General features: G+C 49.3%; 1 protein-coding gene and 1 long non-coding RNA gene across 2 annotated transcripts in view; one reads left to right on the plus strand and one right to left on the minus strand.

Moving 5' to 3' along the window:
- RAB11FIP2 (RAB11 family interacting protein 2) overlaps nt 1–1,381 on the minus strand; it is a 35,171-nt gene extending 33,790 nt beyond the window's left edge. The window contains exon 1 of the mRNA XM_016206334.2: nt 905–1,381. Within this exon, the coding sequence (XP_016061820.2) occupies nt 905–1,257 (353 nt within the window). The 5' untranslated portion in view covers nt 1,258–1,381. The remainder of the gene's footprint in view (nt 1–904) is intronic.
- Nucleotides 1,382–4,130: 2,749 nt separating this feature from the next.
- Nucleotides 4,131–12,577, plus strand: LOC107532087 (uncharacterized). Its single transcript, XR_001602688.2, has 3 exons — nt 4,131–4,488; nt 10,834–11,006; nt 12,014–12,577. It is a non-coding gene; the product is annotated as an uncharacterized LOC107532087 (long non-coding RNA).
- Nucleotides 12,578–15,727: the final 3,150 nt, after the last annotated feature.

Consider the following 15,727-nt stretch of genomic DNA (forward strand, 5'->3'; position numbering starts at 1 on the left):
CTAGAAAAATTACGTTTAAGGAAGAGGCGAGTACACCTATCTCTGAAAACACACTATTTTTCAATTTAAGACACACTGTCCTAGTGTTAACTTATGTTACGGTTTTTGATATTAGATGTATCGATCCTAAGCTCGGAAAAGCCATGTTTTCATTGAAGATGTCATTACATCATTTCAGCACAAGAATTTAATCACTGTCCCCAATCTGACAGCATTTAACGTGGTCTAAACACACTGGCTTTGCAGAACTAACTCTGAAGTATACACCAGCTCCAATATATTGTAAATTCAGGGGAAAGCATTCGTGTGTTCAAGGTTGAGGGTGTTCGTACATACTTTTAAAACTTTTTCTCTTTAGGCTCCATCAGGACGTACCTACCCTGAAAAACGGCTGTGCTCAAATAAAGGCCGGTGTGTTCATAACACTGAAATGACGTGCTGGGCTCTAAATCTGATCGTTTATCTTTTAGCAGCTTCAGAATCCAACGTGTCTGTGACATCACACTGGCAGATTTCGTTTCCTGCCATTCTGTTTCCTTGAAAATTGTCATGTTTAAAAACAACTTGCACAGGTTGTTTCCGCCAGTCAACACTTGTGACCCAGTCTCCTTCTAAGCAGTGAAACAATGTTAACTTACTTAAAAGCCTGGCGAAACATTCAGTTATTTAACATGAATGCCTCGAACAAATGAGGTGCGATTAAAGACTCCATTTTTTCAAAAAAATGTTTCTTCGCAAGGGCTATTTTTTACTTCAAATTCATGCAAATCTGGTGCTTAAAACTGGGTCATGTTTTAGTCCCCAAACCGGTGCCCCAGATATACCAATCATTTCCAAGAACAGAAAATCCATCAACAAGATAGAGGTAAGCTCCCCCGAATTCAAAAGAAATGACACAACTTACTCTGTTTTCCTTCTTTGTTTGTCCTCAAAGATGTCATTGAGGTTGATTGCCACCTGCCCTAAGAACTTGTCGAGCCCCACCAGGGACCTGTGCATCACCACGAGTAAAAGCACGTACTTGTCCGGGCTGCCCCGCACCAGCAGGCCCGGGAGCTCGAAGGCCGCCTCCTCCCGCCACACGGGCTCCAGGGTTTTCTCAGCCACGGACGTGGAGTACTTCTCCTTGCCCAGCTGAATGATAGTGTATGTGTCATTGGTGCCACTTTTGCCTTTTGGCTTCAGATCCCTGGCTTGGAGCACTGTGACCTGCACGTGGGTTGGAAACCACTTCTGGGCTTGCTCGGACAGCAGCATCCTGCCCGCTTTCTCTGCACCGGGTCCCCGGGCGCGGGGGGGCCCCTCCCGGAGGGACAGCCTGGTCCCTAATCACCGCATCCCGAGGGCACTGAGCGGAGCGGGCAGCTCACCGCGGCCCAGCGGCCCGGGGGCTGAGGTCACAGGGCCTCGCCGGGGCAGCCCGGGGGCGCGGCCGCTCGGGGGGTGCCCTCTCCTCCGCAGCGCGGGCGCCCAGCATCACCTGGCCGCGCCGGCCGGCCCCGCGCTGGCACCTCCCCGCTCAGCCGGGCCGGGGGACGAGCCCTGGGCGGCGGCGGGCGTCTCCCGGGCCTGCGGGCAGGTGAGGCCCGGCCGGCGGGGCCCGGGCGGAGGGTGCGGAGAAGGGGGCGACCCCCGCCCTGCAGACCCGAGCTCGCCGCCCGCCCGCCCGCACCCGCAGCCCCCGGTCCCCGCCCGCCGCCGAGGCCCGGCCGCCCTCGCCCCTCCGCGGCCCCGCCCGGCCCGCGCTCGCCCGCGGCCCGGCGCGGCTCCTCCTCCGACCCCGGTGATACGAACCGCCGGCGGCGCGCGCGGCCTCGCTCCCCTCGCCTGCCGCCCCTCCCCCTCCCCGCTCGGCTCCTCCTCCCGGCGGGGGCGGGGCGGGGCGCCGGGGATGGGGCGGGACCCGGGGCAAAGGGACGCGGCCGCCCGGCGCCGGCGGGCCGCGGGCTCCGGGGCGGCGGGCGCGGGGCTCGGCCTGGCCGGGCGGGCGGCTCCACGCAGCGGGCGGGCGGTGGCGGCGCCCGCACTTCCGGGTTGCCGTGCTCCGCGCCGCTCTCCGGAGCGCGGCGGGGCGGGGCCGCGGGGTCAAGGGTCAGCGCCTCCGGTTGCCGTGGCGACCGAGGGCGCGCGGCGAGAGCTGCCTTTCCCCGGCCGGACGCTCGCTCCGCCGGGGCTCAGAGCCCGGCTCCGGGACGCGGGGCCCACAGCGGTCGGCGGGGCCGCTCCCGAGGGCTGGCGACCAGGCCCCGGGCCCGCCGGGTCTGGAGAGACCCGATTCAGGGTCTGGGAGCTGCCGCTGCGGCCTCCTGGGCGCCCGGTGCCTGGCCCGCGGCGGGCGCTCGGCGAGCGGTGCCGGCGGGAGTGGGCGCCCTCGCTGACTGACAGCCCCGCCTCCGCAGCCCCTTAGCCCGCTTCTCTCCCTTTGAAAAGGAGACGGCCGGTCGGGAGAAAAGGGGAGGAGGGGAGCAGGTAAGACCCCGAGGCCGACGCAGGGTTGACAGCGATGGCGGGCGGCGCCGGGCTGCGGCCGTAAGACCCGCGCCCACCCCGCGCCGTGCCCCCTCCGCCTGTGTCCCCCCGGTCAAGTCCCTTCCCTCCCGGAGCCTCCGTTTCTTCCTGGCTGAGGAAACCCAGGCCTCAGTCTCCCGGGGACGCTGCGGACGCAGCGCCGGAAGGACCCCTCGGGGCGCCGGCGGCCCGCAGACGGCCCCCTGGTCCGGTAACGACCGTCAACCAGGGGCCGGGAACAGCCTCCCGCGGCGGCGCCGACCGGCCCCTCCCGAGGGGACGCCCACGGCCCCGGCGCCGCCGCCACGACGGGGCTTTCCCGGGACTGGGAGGCGGACACGGCGGCCTTGCGCCCCCCCTGAGGCGGCCCTGCGCCCCCCCTGAGGCGGCCCTGCGCCCCCCGCCGGCCCTGCGCCCTCCCTGAGGCGGCCCTGCGCCCCCCGCGGCCCTGCGCCCCCCCTGAGGCGGCCCTGCGCCCCCCGCCGGCCCTGCGCCCTCCCTGAGGCGGCCCTGCGCCCCCCGCCGACCCTGCGCCCTCCCTGAGGCGGCCCTGCGCCCCCCGCGGCCCTGCGCCCCCCGCCGGCCCTGCGCCCCCCCCTGAGGCGGCCCTGCGCCCCCCGCCGGCCCTGCGCCCCCCGCCGGCCCTGCGCCCTCCCTGAGGCGGCCCTGCGCCCCCCGCGGCGGGCGCTTGGCCTCCCGAGCGGGCGGCGGGGGCCCCCTCGTCCGTGAACTGGTGCAGCTGTTGCGGGGCCGCGAGAAGGACCCGAGACCTGACGCCCCGCGGAGCCTGGCGCTGACTCCATCTCCTCGCCCCTCGGTCCCTGCGCTTCAGGACGCTCGGTGCCGCCGCTCTCGTCTCTTCCCCAGGGAAGCCCAGGCCCTGCCGCCTGCCCCCGCCTCGGGGTCCCTCGGGGCCCCTGGGGGTGCCGGCGGGGGGCTCGGCTCCGGACCCGCAGCGCTCCCCTCTCTCCTCGCCGAGTCCTGAGTGAAGCCCTGGGGCGGGGGATGCGTTTTCCCAGCTTAACGTGGCCGTGGAAAGTGTAAGGTGCGGTGCTGATGACTGTCAGGCGCGGGTCAGAACTTTTCCATTTGAGGAAAAGATTGTTTTCCTTTTTTTTTTTTTTTTCCTACCATCCCCATGTTTGCAGGTTACTAGCTGCGGCACTTAAAACTCTGAAAACCAAGGGTCGCGTCGTTAAATGTTTTTTTTAATTGGAGGTGTGTCAGGGCCCAGCGTACAGGGTGGGGCCGAGGCAGGTTCATACGGAAAATAACGCAATCAATAAATATTAATGCAAAAATGACCTCTCTGTTTTGTGTCCTCACAGCTGTGAACCCACTTTCGCCCCGCCCTGTGCTAGTGACAGAAAAGCCGCCGAGTTTAAAAACCTTGGGGGGGGGGGTAAAATGCGTTATTTGAATCTTATGGAAGGAAGATATTCCCTTGACCCGGGGCCTCCAAGACCACCCGGGGCGCGGCGCATCCTTCCCGGGACCCACCGGCACCTGCTCGGGTCTGTAGGTACCCTCCCTCTCACTGGGAACCCCACTTTCTTAGTGCTGCTCGCACGGCGGCTGGTGTGCGCCCCACAGGCGGCGGGCGCTCTAAAGGAGACGGCGGATGACTCACCGCCGAGGTCCGCAGGAACCCGAGCTTGGGGTGCACCTTCCTAACCCTGGGCTAGACGTAAAAGGACCTGTCTAGGCCATTCCGATGAAAGTGCGCTGCGAAGTGTACAGAAAGAGGATTTCCCGTCTGCGAGAGACCGTGCGTGGAAAGGCCGAGCACGGAGAACAGACCCAACCCACCCACTGTGCGCACAGCATCTGGGCCCCAGAGTGGGCAGTTGTCAACTTTAATGAAAAATATTCTCTAGGAATTTTTAATTTTTAGAGGGTGCGCCGGAATAGTCAGCGGCGGAATTTCAACCAGGATCCCCAGAGACAAATCACTTGATACCTGAAACTTACAAAAACAGAGTAAGCATCATGGAAACAAATTTAGTTAGGTTGAGGATTTTTATAAATTGCATTTTACAAGTCTTCGCGTCTCTATTAAAGGTTGTAATTAAATGATAGGCGGTTAGTTCTAAGAGTGGACGTGGGTTTCTAAAGAGCTCAAGGTGGTTGGTTAGCTTTATTGATGATGACAAGCCTGTTTGCAGGTCTCGTGCACTCATCTCTGAAATACAGCCATCTGGGGGGGCCGGGGCAGTTCACAGCAGAGCAGGAACACTGCAGCACCACGTAGGGAGTGCTCGAAGGCTGGAGCTGGACAACTGGAGTTACATCTCTTCTATAACACCTAAACTCCTCTCGAGCTTTCCTAAAACCTGGCGAGAGCCAAAATTGTTTAGTTTTACTATCCCATAAGGACACTTATTCCAAGCACTGTGAAAGAACTTTTCCTTTTGGATATCAGCATCTCCAAAACTGCCTCTTGGAAATCTATTGTAGGACAATCATGAAGCTCTCAAGTGTTTAAATAGCCCAATGGGTCAAGTGTGAACGCTCCCATATACAATACTAATTATTTGCCAATTGGAGATTCAGAGACATAAGGGCAACGAGAAGCTTTCCCAAAGTATCATTACAATCTTCATACTTCAGACGCACACACACTTCAATATACATGCAACTCAAATATGTATAAAATCTATACATGTATACATGTGGCAAAACCCCAGAGTTATGTTGGAGGTACGTACATAGATTAATCTCCACATAACCAGTTAAAAAGTTAAAAAAGTATTTGGCAACTTGATTTGAAATTATAATTGCAATAAACTAGTATTTGGCCGGGGTTGGTGATCATCTTATTTTCATCACTGGGCTGATTGATTTGTCTTGCGGGACTGGGCAGCGTGCGGACACTGTGATGCGTGAGCGGTGTGACGTGGGGCACCAGAAAGAGCTCTGGTCAGCAGCCTGGGACTTAATCCCAAGACTGCCTGTTTTACTAGCTACATATCTTTAGGGAAGTAATTTTCCTTCTTTGGACCCCTGTTTCTTCATCTGTAAAATAAGAGCCTATAATAAGACCGCTAAAGCATTCTCTAACATTTAATAATTCTAAGTAGCATATCCACCTCACAAAGAAGCAAACTGCATCATAATTACCTGATTGAATTTGGTCACTATACTAAAGCAGATCCCTTTTTTATGTAAGTTATTAATAAAGGACCTTATAATTCAGAAGAAAAAAAAATCCTTAAGACATCCTGAGAGCTCTTTCTCCCAAATGAAAATGATCATCACAGCAAGGAAGTAAATAGATCTCTTATTAATAGGTCCTGCGTGAGGAAATGGACACTAATGGCTCACGACCAGGAAGAAATCACGTGTAAGTGCAAGTGGTTTTGAAAAGCCTCAAACTTCCCACGTGTGGTAATAAATATAACTTCTATTCATATTATCTGTAGCTTTCTCAAACTATGAAGACATGTTGAGAAGGGTAAGAATTTATGGAATAGAAAACATTTTTGCACGTAAGAGTTTTTTGTGTAGATGTCTTTTAATTTCCTCTTTATGGAATCGCACTATGACGTTGTGCAACTTTTGTTTTCTCAACAAAGTCAACACGTGTTAATGCAGAGGAAGCAAACTGATTTACTCTGTTACATGGTTCCGAGTTAGAGGAGTGAGCTCCGTTTGACCTTTCCTCCTTCCAAAGGATGTTTAAGTTGTTTTCAGGTTTCACGAACATAAACAGTGCTGTGGGCAGATCCTTTTTTTTGTCATGCCTCTTTTTGACAACTGACAATGAAATGACTGGGAGTCTGTGAATGAGGGTCTGCCAAGCCCACAGGCCTGAGCATCAGGCCTGATTGCTAATCCTGACAAGTCACAATCTTTTTGGCCTCTGAGGCCCCTTCTACCTTCAGAATTCACAATGTTCTTCTTACGTGTATATGGCATTGTATTTAACATATATATTACACATATAACATATACTATATAATTTATAAATTTTGCATATATGTATATTGTATAATAAATGCCTTATATTTATGCAATGTATAATAATATATAATGCATTAATATAGAGAGAGATGATTTGTTTCTATATGTAATACAGTAAATTTATACAGAGAGACTTACTAAAAGCAGAGATTATGTTACTGGAGAAAGGTTTTGTGAATACTTAGGCATTTACCTTCAAGTTTCAATCTCCTCCTCATCTGAGTCTTTCTGAAATCCTCTAGAACATTGCTTGCTACTCGTATGGATTGATGTGGAGGCAAACAAGGACTAGATAATTTTGGTTATTGCTGAAAGAAATGTTTATCACAATACATACACTTATCATTCTTATACTTTGTAAACATCTGTTAATATTTTTCATATTCAGTTAAAACCCAAGATGGATAATTTTTTAAACAAATAATGAAGGATTGGAATTGTAATATTTCTGGAACGAATGTATAGGATCATTTGGAGAGCATTAAACTGGTGAGCAGCTGGCAGAAACATTTGGTGGTGGTGTTTTTTTCTCCCTACTTGGAATCTAGTGTTCTCTCTCTTTATACTTAATCTGTGCTCAACAAAGGAAAGGACTTTAAAAGTATTCGTTATAGTTTGTGTTTGCTATAAAGCCCGGGGCTGGGGGGAGGATTGGCATTTTGAAGGGCAGGTCCAACTCTTTTTGTTCCAAGGTCAGATTGGAAACCATTTCTGCTAAGCAGTTTCCACTAGCCTGAACAATGTTTTATTTAGTCCATGTGAATATTTGATGATAAAACTATATTTGGCTTAGAACCGGGTGCTTATCTTTTACATGGTCTAGATTAGGTCACCTTCGGGGCACTGGTAGGTTATGCTACAGGGAATGGCCCTTGAGAATCTGTATCACAATCATTTTCCAGTTATTGGAATAATCACCAGTCACCTACACAGCCAAGATTAAGCGTGGCACTTGTCCCGGCACCGCAGACCTAAAGGAAATACCTGCTTCCAGGAAGTCAAGTAGCATAGCGGGAGGAGCACTGAGCTGAGAAATCCTCCGGCGCAGCCAACTAAAGGCATCCATGACCTTGAGCACTTAACTTCTCCCTCGGTAAAACAACGACATCTCCACTCCTCCTGTCGCTCAACTTGGATCTCTTTATCCAGGAGGCCTTCCCAGTAGACTCCCATCCACGAGCAACTGTGCAGTGCTGTGGTTCATCAGGCCTTTTCTGCAGGAGAAGGTGCAGACTCTGTAACTGGGCTCTCATACCCTGAGGTCTTAAGAAAAATGAAGGAAGTTTATTGAACACTTGTGTCCAAAGTATGAGGTGCATTGATTGTATGAACTTCTAAGTTAAAGTTTTGCCTAAGTCACCTTTGTAATTTCGAGGGGTTTAGTTTGCCTTTTCTGTGTACACTTGGACATTGGAGAGGCATGGAACAGACTGGCTTTGTCAAAGCGAAGTCTGGTGCATTCGGCACTCCGGGAATCAAGAGATTGCAAAATTTTCTAACTCAATGATATTCCAAACCTTACTTTAAAATTGAATAATGGCTTTTTAAAGTATCAGTTTAACAACTTTAGGAGAATTAGCTTCTTGAGTAGCAGAATAAAAGAGGAACTCCCTAAATTACAAACCGTCTATCTCTACAAGTAGCTGTTAGAAACTTAAGTAATAAATACAAAATAAAATTTAAAAAGAGAAACTTAAGCCGTAAGTCATCCACCAGATAATGTTTTAATATCCTAGATTTCCATCTAGAAGGAAATTATGGTGAATTTTTTTTTTAAGTATGACCTCCTTTGGTATACCTGTCAACATAAACATTTGGTGACTAATCAGTGTTTTCTAACTCCCATGCGCCACTCTAATTTTAAGCATGCTATCTGTTTTAACTGATTAAATAATAGCTAACATTTGCTGTTGCTCATCTCATTTCTTTAACATCATAATTTCATTTGATTTGAAAGAGATTAAGCTACAGCCAACACCAACATTACCATTGTATTTTTCCTGTCCCATCACAAAGACTGAAGGAAGGTTGTGAGGTGGACTCTCCTCTTGGGCATTGCTTGCACCGGGATGAGGCAGGAAACCTGGAAACCAAATCCTTCCTCTCCTTTCAACGACTCTGATACTTCAACTGGCTTTAAGCATGATCCGAGCATCCTCGACGCAATCCCAGAGCCTTACACGGCTTTAGTGAAAGCGCGAAGACGAGCAAAAGACAATTGATCTGTTTTGCAACTCACGACACACTCACAGAAGCAGCAGCCTGAGCGGCGGCACTCGGATCCATAAACCACATGCGAAAGGACTGGAGTGCATTTCAGTGGATACACTGAAAAGTCCCCTCTGACATCACCGGACTGTCATCTGTCTCTCGTGGAAAATGTCCGGCTTCCATTCAGGAGTCCAAGGCTCCCATGGCACCTCAACCTGCCAATCACGTTTATTAGACATTTGCTGGCGAGTATAACACAACATATGGAAAAGCATTTTGTAAACTGTAAAGAATTTTACAAATATGAAATTTCATCATGGCTCTTAAGCTTCTATCCATTAAATGTATATCTCTTACCATTCACCCTTTTTCCTCTAGCATCAGTGGTTGCTTAAAGTGGTGAGCTGAACAGATTTAAAAGAAAATTCTAGTTTATCATCATTCAAACTATGTCAAATCCAATGAAACTTTATAAGATAACATGAGGATAAATAAGAACTTGATATCTAAATAGGTAAACATGTGATCGGTCAAAACCGATGGTTGCAGAACAGACAGAATATACTGCATTCAGCAAGAGATGATCTTTCATGGGGGGGGAGGCAGGAGGGGGTTGCAAAGGGTAAATGGTGGCAGATGTATGGGGACTGCAAGAGACCAGGCTTTGGGCGGTGAGCACACGGTGAGACGCGCAGATGAAATACTATAGAGTTGTACACTTGAAGCTTATATAATGATACTGACCAACGTCACCCGAATAAATTTAATTTAAAAAGGCAAAAAGAGAAAGATGATTTTTAAGTTGACTGCGGAATGAAAAACCTAGAGCCCTCTGTGCCCGCAAGGCTGGCGGCCGGGTGGGCAGCACCCTGTGGTTCCCACGGCCGGAGCGCCCGTGCCCTCTGCCTGCCTCCTGCTTCCGCAGCGGCTGGGGAGCCAGGCTTCCCGCCCGGGCCGGCTCAGCTTTGCCACTTCAAGATAGACGGTAGGGGGAAAGGGAACAAAAGCCAACGACTAGTCAATGAATAAAGAATTGGGGAGGAATGCAACTGATAAAGAGCCGGACTTGACCAAGGTCTCACTGGCCAGGGAGAAGACAGTGAAACGGAGATGGGTGAACGTCAAGCTTGTTGGGTGCTTCGGATTGTCCTCAAGGCCTTTCTTCTCCCTGCCTCCTGGTTGAGCAGGGGAGTTGTGCAAATTGTTCACAGGGCCTCCAGCTTGATTTGGGCCTCCAAGAGCAGTGATCACTTGTATCTTGTCTCCCAGGAGGGACCTTAAAAGCGAGCAAGGTCTTCGGGCTCCCCAGCGCCGGGAGCCACACTGGCCTGGTGGGAGCAGCAACAGGAGCGGTAGAGCAGCAGGTCAGGGGATTCCAGGCAGAGCAGGTCTGAGGCAACCCCCCTGAGCCTCCTGTCGCCGGAGAGGCACCGGAAAACCCTTTGGGAATTTCATCTTCCCCCAAAAGGTGTGCAAATGACTAAGAAACCACTGGTAGGCCTCGGTGATCCGCTGTGTGGACTGGGGAGATTGGTTGTGCATGGATCTAGGACCAGGGACCAGCCATGCTGCAGTTCAAATTTCAGAGTCAAGCTTCCTTTAGAAGCAAAATGCATTCGACTTCTCAACTTAAATGAAATAACGTGTTCAAAATCACTATGTAGCTCTGTCAGGCGACAGAAGCACATGTTGCTCCAAGTCTTTCTTTCGACATCCACCTTCATGTTTGTCGATGTTTTGCTCTCAGCTGTTAGACCCATAATGACTGCAAATTATAATTGCTAATATTCTCTAGAGGGGAAGGCTTTTAACTCACCTTCCAGCATTAATACCTATTTAAAAAAACAACACTGAGTTGCATTTGGAATTTCCTGGATTCTTCTGTTTGTCATGCAAATATTCAGTTCTGCTCTTTTTATGATAATACGAAATAAAGTAGTTTCTCATAGTAACATTGTAAATCATTTGCTTTCTATTACATGCAGCTGGTTTTGTTCCTGTAATGATTTTCTGTGAGTGCATGTTGCAGAACACATAAGATGCAATGTGATATTCCTCTATTCAGAATTTATATGCAATTCTTGTTTGCCCAGAAATAATGAGACAATTTGGAAATACACTTATTTATTGTAATGCATTTCTTTTTAATAGGTATCTACATTCGGGTGGAGGGATCTAAACTTCTAAAACTGACATGCCATCTCTTTTGGTTATATAGACTCGAGTTTTCATTGCACTGAAAATTCAGAATCAAAATCAGAACCAGCTGAGGTAGTTACTCGGGTGCCTTCCTTCAGCTTATTCAAAAGAATATAGGATGAACGGTAAGAATTAAGTCAACCACAAATTATTTTGGAGTGTCTGGTTTATATTATAAATAAATTTTTCACTGCTGGTTGTTTTTTTCAAAAATATTGCCTGTATTTTTGATATTCATCCCTGTGATCTAATGTAAACTATGTCCTACCAGTTTAATGTATTATTTATTCATAATTACATTTTTTATTACCCTCATATGCTATAAATATTTCTCACTCTGCTCTTTTGGATCCCCTCCAAAGAGCAATAGTCTCTAAAACGTGTCTGGAAAATGTTATTAAGAGAACCATCCCCTCTTCACATTGGCACATAACTAATTTCACACCTTGAGTAAAGCCTAAGCACAGCAGCAATGAAGCATCTATTTTTAAGACACCAAATTAAAGATTATTTATTAAGAAGCAACAACAGCAACAAAAGTCAAGACAGAGTGTGACTCTGGTATCAGATTTGTCTTCCTTATTGGTCTGGACAAGAATTTTAAAATTCATGATGGTAAATTTGCATTAGTTTGCAGTTTGATGAAATCAAAGTAGGTTTGATTTTGGTTTCGGAGTACAAATGTTTGTAAACCTTTTCTTATATACTTAAAAATGGTAAATTTATCCAATATCATCCTATTTCATTTTTTTAAAATATTTCCCCCCCCAAATATGTCTTTATTGATTTCAGAGAGAGGAAAGGAGAGAGAGAGCAAGAGAAACATCAATGATGAGAGAGGCATCGATCAGCTGCCTCCTGCAAGCCCCCTGCTAGGGATCGAGCCCCCAACCCCGGCATGTGCCCTGACCGGTACTCGAACCCCGATCTCCTGGATCCTAGGTCTATGCTCCACTGCTGAGCCACGCCGGCCTGGCTCCTATTTCATTTTTTTTGGAAAGGTAGCATCACTAACACAGTGCATTGCATATAATAGGGAGGAAAGGTTGCTGGTTGTTGCCTGTGGGCCACATATTCTAGGAGTGTGTTCAGTTCTCACTACCATGTTCTATTCTATTCTCATTTTTCTCAGTGGCTCCTGTGGCTCCGTGTGAAGGAGCAGAAAGTTCAGAAGAGGGAATGGAACAGGGCAACACGGCACCGAGAAAGGATTTTGGAGGCAGGAGCTGCCGGAGAGGATTATCCTCTTTGAGTGGGGCCTCAGTGGAGGGGCAGAGTGACACGGACTGCGCCCAGAGAAAGCCATGGGCACCATGCACACGGGGCACCGTGCTGGTGGACAGAGGGACAGAGCAACCAGGAGAGAAAGAACCTCTCCACGCCGCTGACTAGCAAGGGGAGTAGGGATCTCCCACCACATGTCCCCTCCCCCCTCTGCCTCACCTCCATTGAAAGAGAAGGCCTCCCTACCTCCCAATCCCAAGTCCCTTGAGCCCTGCGTCGGGCGAGGCAAAGCTGGGCGGTGCTTTGAAGATGTGAACTGAACTTTGTGAGCCAGTCCAGGTAGGCTTGTGTTTTAATTTTAGAGTCACCAGAATATTATGAGACATGCTGAAGATATTCCTATGGGAGGTGTCAACCATTATTGTCTTTAAGAACCACCAGAAAAACCTTTTGGTCCACCCAAGAGAAGTTCATGAGACCTGCTGCGATGAGGGAGAAACCACCTTGACCATCTCGGTTGGGAAAGGGAATTAGGACCTGGGCTGGCGATGCTGAGGGGGTGATGCAAGGCAGTAGGAGGGGCCAGGTGGGTGACACTGAGCAGTGAGTGTCATAATAGCTTTAAATAAGTGCAAAGCAAGGCTAGAGTCTTGGAATCTTGTTGAGCAAGTTGCTGGTCTTGATCGGTAAGCTATTTAGCCTTATCTTTCAGAACAATTGTTTTCTAGATCAAACAGCCAAGTTCTTTTGCATGATCTCAGTCTCCTCTAACACAAGGACAGGAACTGGTTCCTGGTCTCAATATTTTTTTTATCATGGGCATGTGAAATTATATGGGTTCCATTCTCAATTAAGAAAGGAAAGCTTTCCCAAAACAGTGTTAAAAGCAGCAACTGGACAAAACTGAAAACACCATGTTTACACCGCACCTCATTGAGATTTCTAAATAAATAAATTACAGCATATTATCATCTTCATTAAAAATTAGAAGCTCAAAGAGGTTAAAAACTTGTCCAAGGTCACAAAACTAATCATCAGAGGAGTGGAGATTCAAGCCTAGGTCTGTGTAAGGACCATCTGGCTAAGGCATTTGCCACCCCACTGATTACCTGGGTTGGTGCGGTTGTGTTTTTTCCACTGTGCCATACTATTTCCAAGGAAGGTAGAGTCTGCCATTTTTTTTTAGCTGAGCTTCAGTTTATTTTTCCCTTCAGTGATTAAAACAAGACCATGTCTTTGGCATGACACATGTTGGTATTTAATTACATGCTTCTTGCACAATTCTTTTTTTCTGCCCTTTCACTCTGATAACATTGAAATAGGCCAAACCTGTTTCTTGTATTTCTTTTGTATCTTGCAGCACTTAGTGGGTGTTAAGCACAGAGTAGGAACTCAATACTACATTGACCTGAATTTAAATTGTTACCATTCCTCAGACACTACCAGAGTTTTAGCTACTATTAAGACACAACAGTGTCTCACAGAGATACAACTCTGCTAATTAGTTGTCGAGAAAATGGGCAAACATCTCCCAAAATGTTCTGGCAAGCACATCACCCCTGCCAACCATTTGTCACTGGAAAGCTTTGCTCTTATGTTCGAAAGCTTTAAAAAAGAAAAATCGTTACATCTCCACTGTATCAGAAATAAAGATAAAACTACAGGAGCATTTGTAAAACAAAGGCCAACTGGCATTTCAGCTGCAAAACATAGTGGGGAATGCTATTCTCGGATGTTAAGTCGGATGATTGTTTCGGTCCCCTGCCCCATGGGACTAAGGCAGCTGCTCGTGGGATGCTGGAGGTGGTTCCCCTATATACTAAAAAGAAAAAACAAAAAATAAACCAAATCCCATCTCCTTATCACAGGCGCGGTCGAGGGACGTTGAAAAGGACAGGGCGGGGGGAGGAGGGAGGCATTTGTGTTTCTGAGAACATTCTCTGGAAACTAGGGCCCTTCGTTACTTCCTTACCTGCCCCTCCTCACCCGCACAGATTTCGCGCTGACCTTTAATTCTTTAGAGTTGCCACAACTATTTATTATGTAACTTGGTTTTTCACCTGGATTCAAATGTTGGCAATAGGGGACCTTTTGCAAAGTTATTTCCTGAGGGCCTCACCTTCTTCTAGGGACAGCCCGAGCTACACCCATTTCGATGAAAATTGCTTGCTTTCCGTAGGTGCTGAATTGTTGACAGATGGAGGAAACACGTGGGCGGTGCCCGTGGCCCCCGAGCGCTTCTAGTGGCTTATCCGGAAGCTCAGCGGGTCGGACACACTCTGCCGCCCGCGTTTTGGTGGTGACCGTGGGCGCCTTTCCCCTGGGGAGGCAGGGGGTAGTTCAAGGTGGCTCTTAGGCATGAGGAATGGATGGGTGCATCTGCCGAGTTAAAAACCTCAGCACAACGGGGGGTGTGCATGGGAGACTCCCAGAAACCATTTGCTCTTTTTCCAGTGAAAACCAGCTAGCAGAAGGAAATGGAAAAGCAGGTGATTATCTTCGATGCCGGCGCTTTGGTTCGCAGTGGCCTAGGTAACGGGCGCACTGCCTCTGCGCATGGGGCTGAAGCTGAAGCGCTTCTTTCGATTGCGCAGCAAACAGCCTCAGCCCCCCAGTTTACTAGGTGAGTGGGCTCAGACGTCCAGGGAACTCGGGAAACAGCCAGCCTTACGGGAGGGCAATTTTCACCCCTTTGATGTTGTAGCAGGAAGGGCTCTTTTTATGACAGGCCAAGGAGGCTCCCCGGCCGCTGAGACCAAATGCTTCACCTGCCCCCTGCCTCCCTCCTATTTCTTCTCTTCTCTGGTCTATACCTTTCTCCACCGACCCTCTAAGTCCGATCCAAACTCACTGTTTTACCGTTTCGAGTCCAGAATGCTTTGAGTTGCGTAGACAAAACATTCCATCGTTTGATAGAGAAATGTCCAGGTTTATGCAAGGACGGGTGCAGGTAACTGCCTACGGGTGTTGTTACCGTCTCTTCCTTGTATGTTACCTCCTTTGGAGCCTCCCTTTCTAAGCTATATTCTTAAAAAAAATAAACCAAAGTTACTTGTTCTAGTTGAGCTTTGAGGAAGGGCTTTTTATTGTAACCCCCTCCAGAAGGTCTCCTGAGAATCACAACCCCCTTCCAGGCGAGATGGGGGGACCGTCTAAATGGAGAAGCTCCGCAGAGAAATGTTGTTTTTCTCCTAAGCGTCCGATGACTCAGAGAGCACGAGTGCCCACCTGGATTCTGAAGAATGTCACCTACTCCTCAGCTTCTATCTTTGTTTGGTTTTCGGGGAGTTGGCCTCCAGCTCGATAACAATCCTTGGCCTTGTCTTGTGACTCAACCTTCTGGTACCAGGTCCTTGTTTTTTGCCCGCTCGGTGCCTCCTCTCTCCTTTGTCTTCCCGTTTCGACCTCAGTTTACTAACCCCGTTAACGCAGGCAGGACAAACCTGGAGCAGAGGCCAGCGGTACCCCTCAGGCCCTGGGCTGGCGCTCCTGCCACCACCCCCGGGGGCCCGCCGGGCCCAGCTAAGGGGGAACAGACACTTTCACCTGGTTAGCATCTTCCCTCGGGGAGCCAGAGTTAAGTTCAAGTAGGTTAAAGCATTACATTTGTAAATTTGTAAAG

The sequence above is a fragment of the Miniopterus natalensis genome, chromosome 14, assembly GCF_054644295.1.
Source record: "Miniopterus natalensis isolate mMinNat1 chromosome 14, mMinNat1.hap1, whole genome shotgun sequence".
NCBI classification, from domain to species: domain Eukaryota; kingdom Metazoa; phylum Chordata; class Mammalia; order Chiroptera; family Miniopteridae; genus Miniopterus; species Miniopterus natalensis.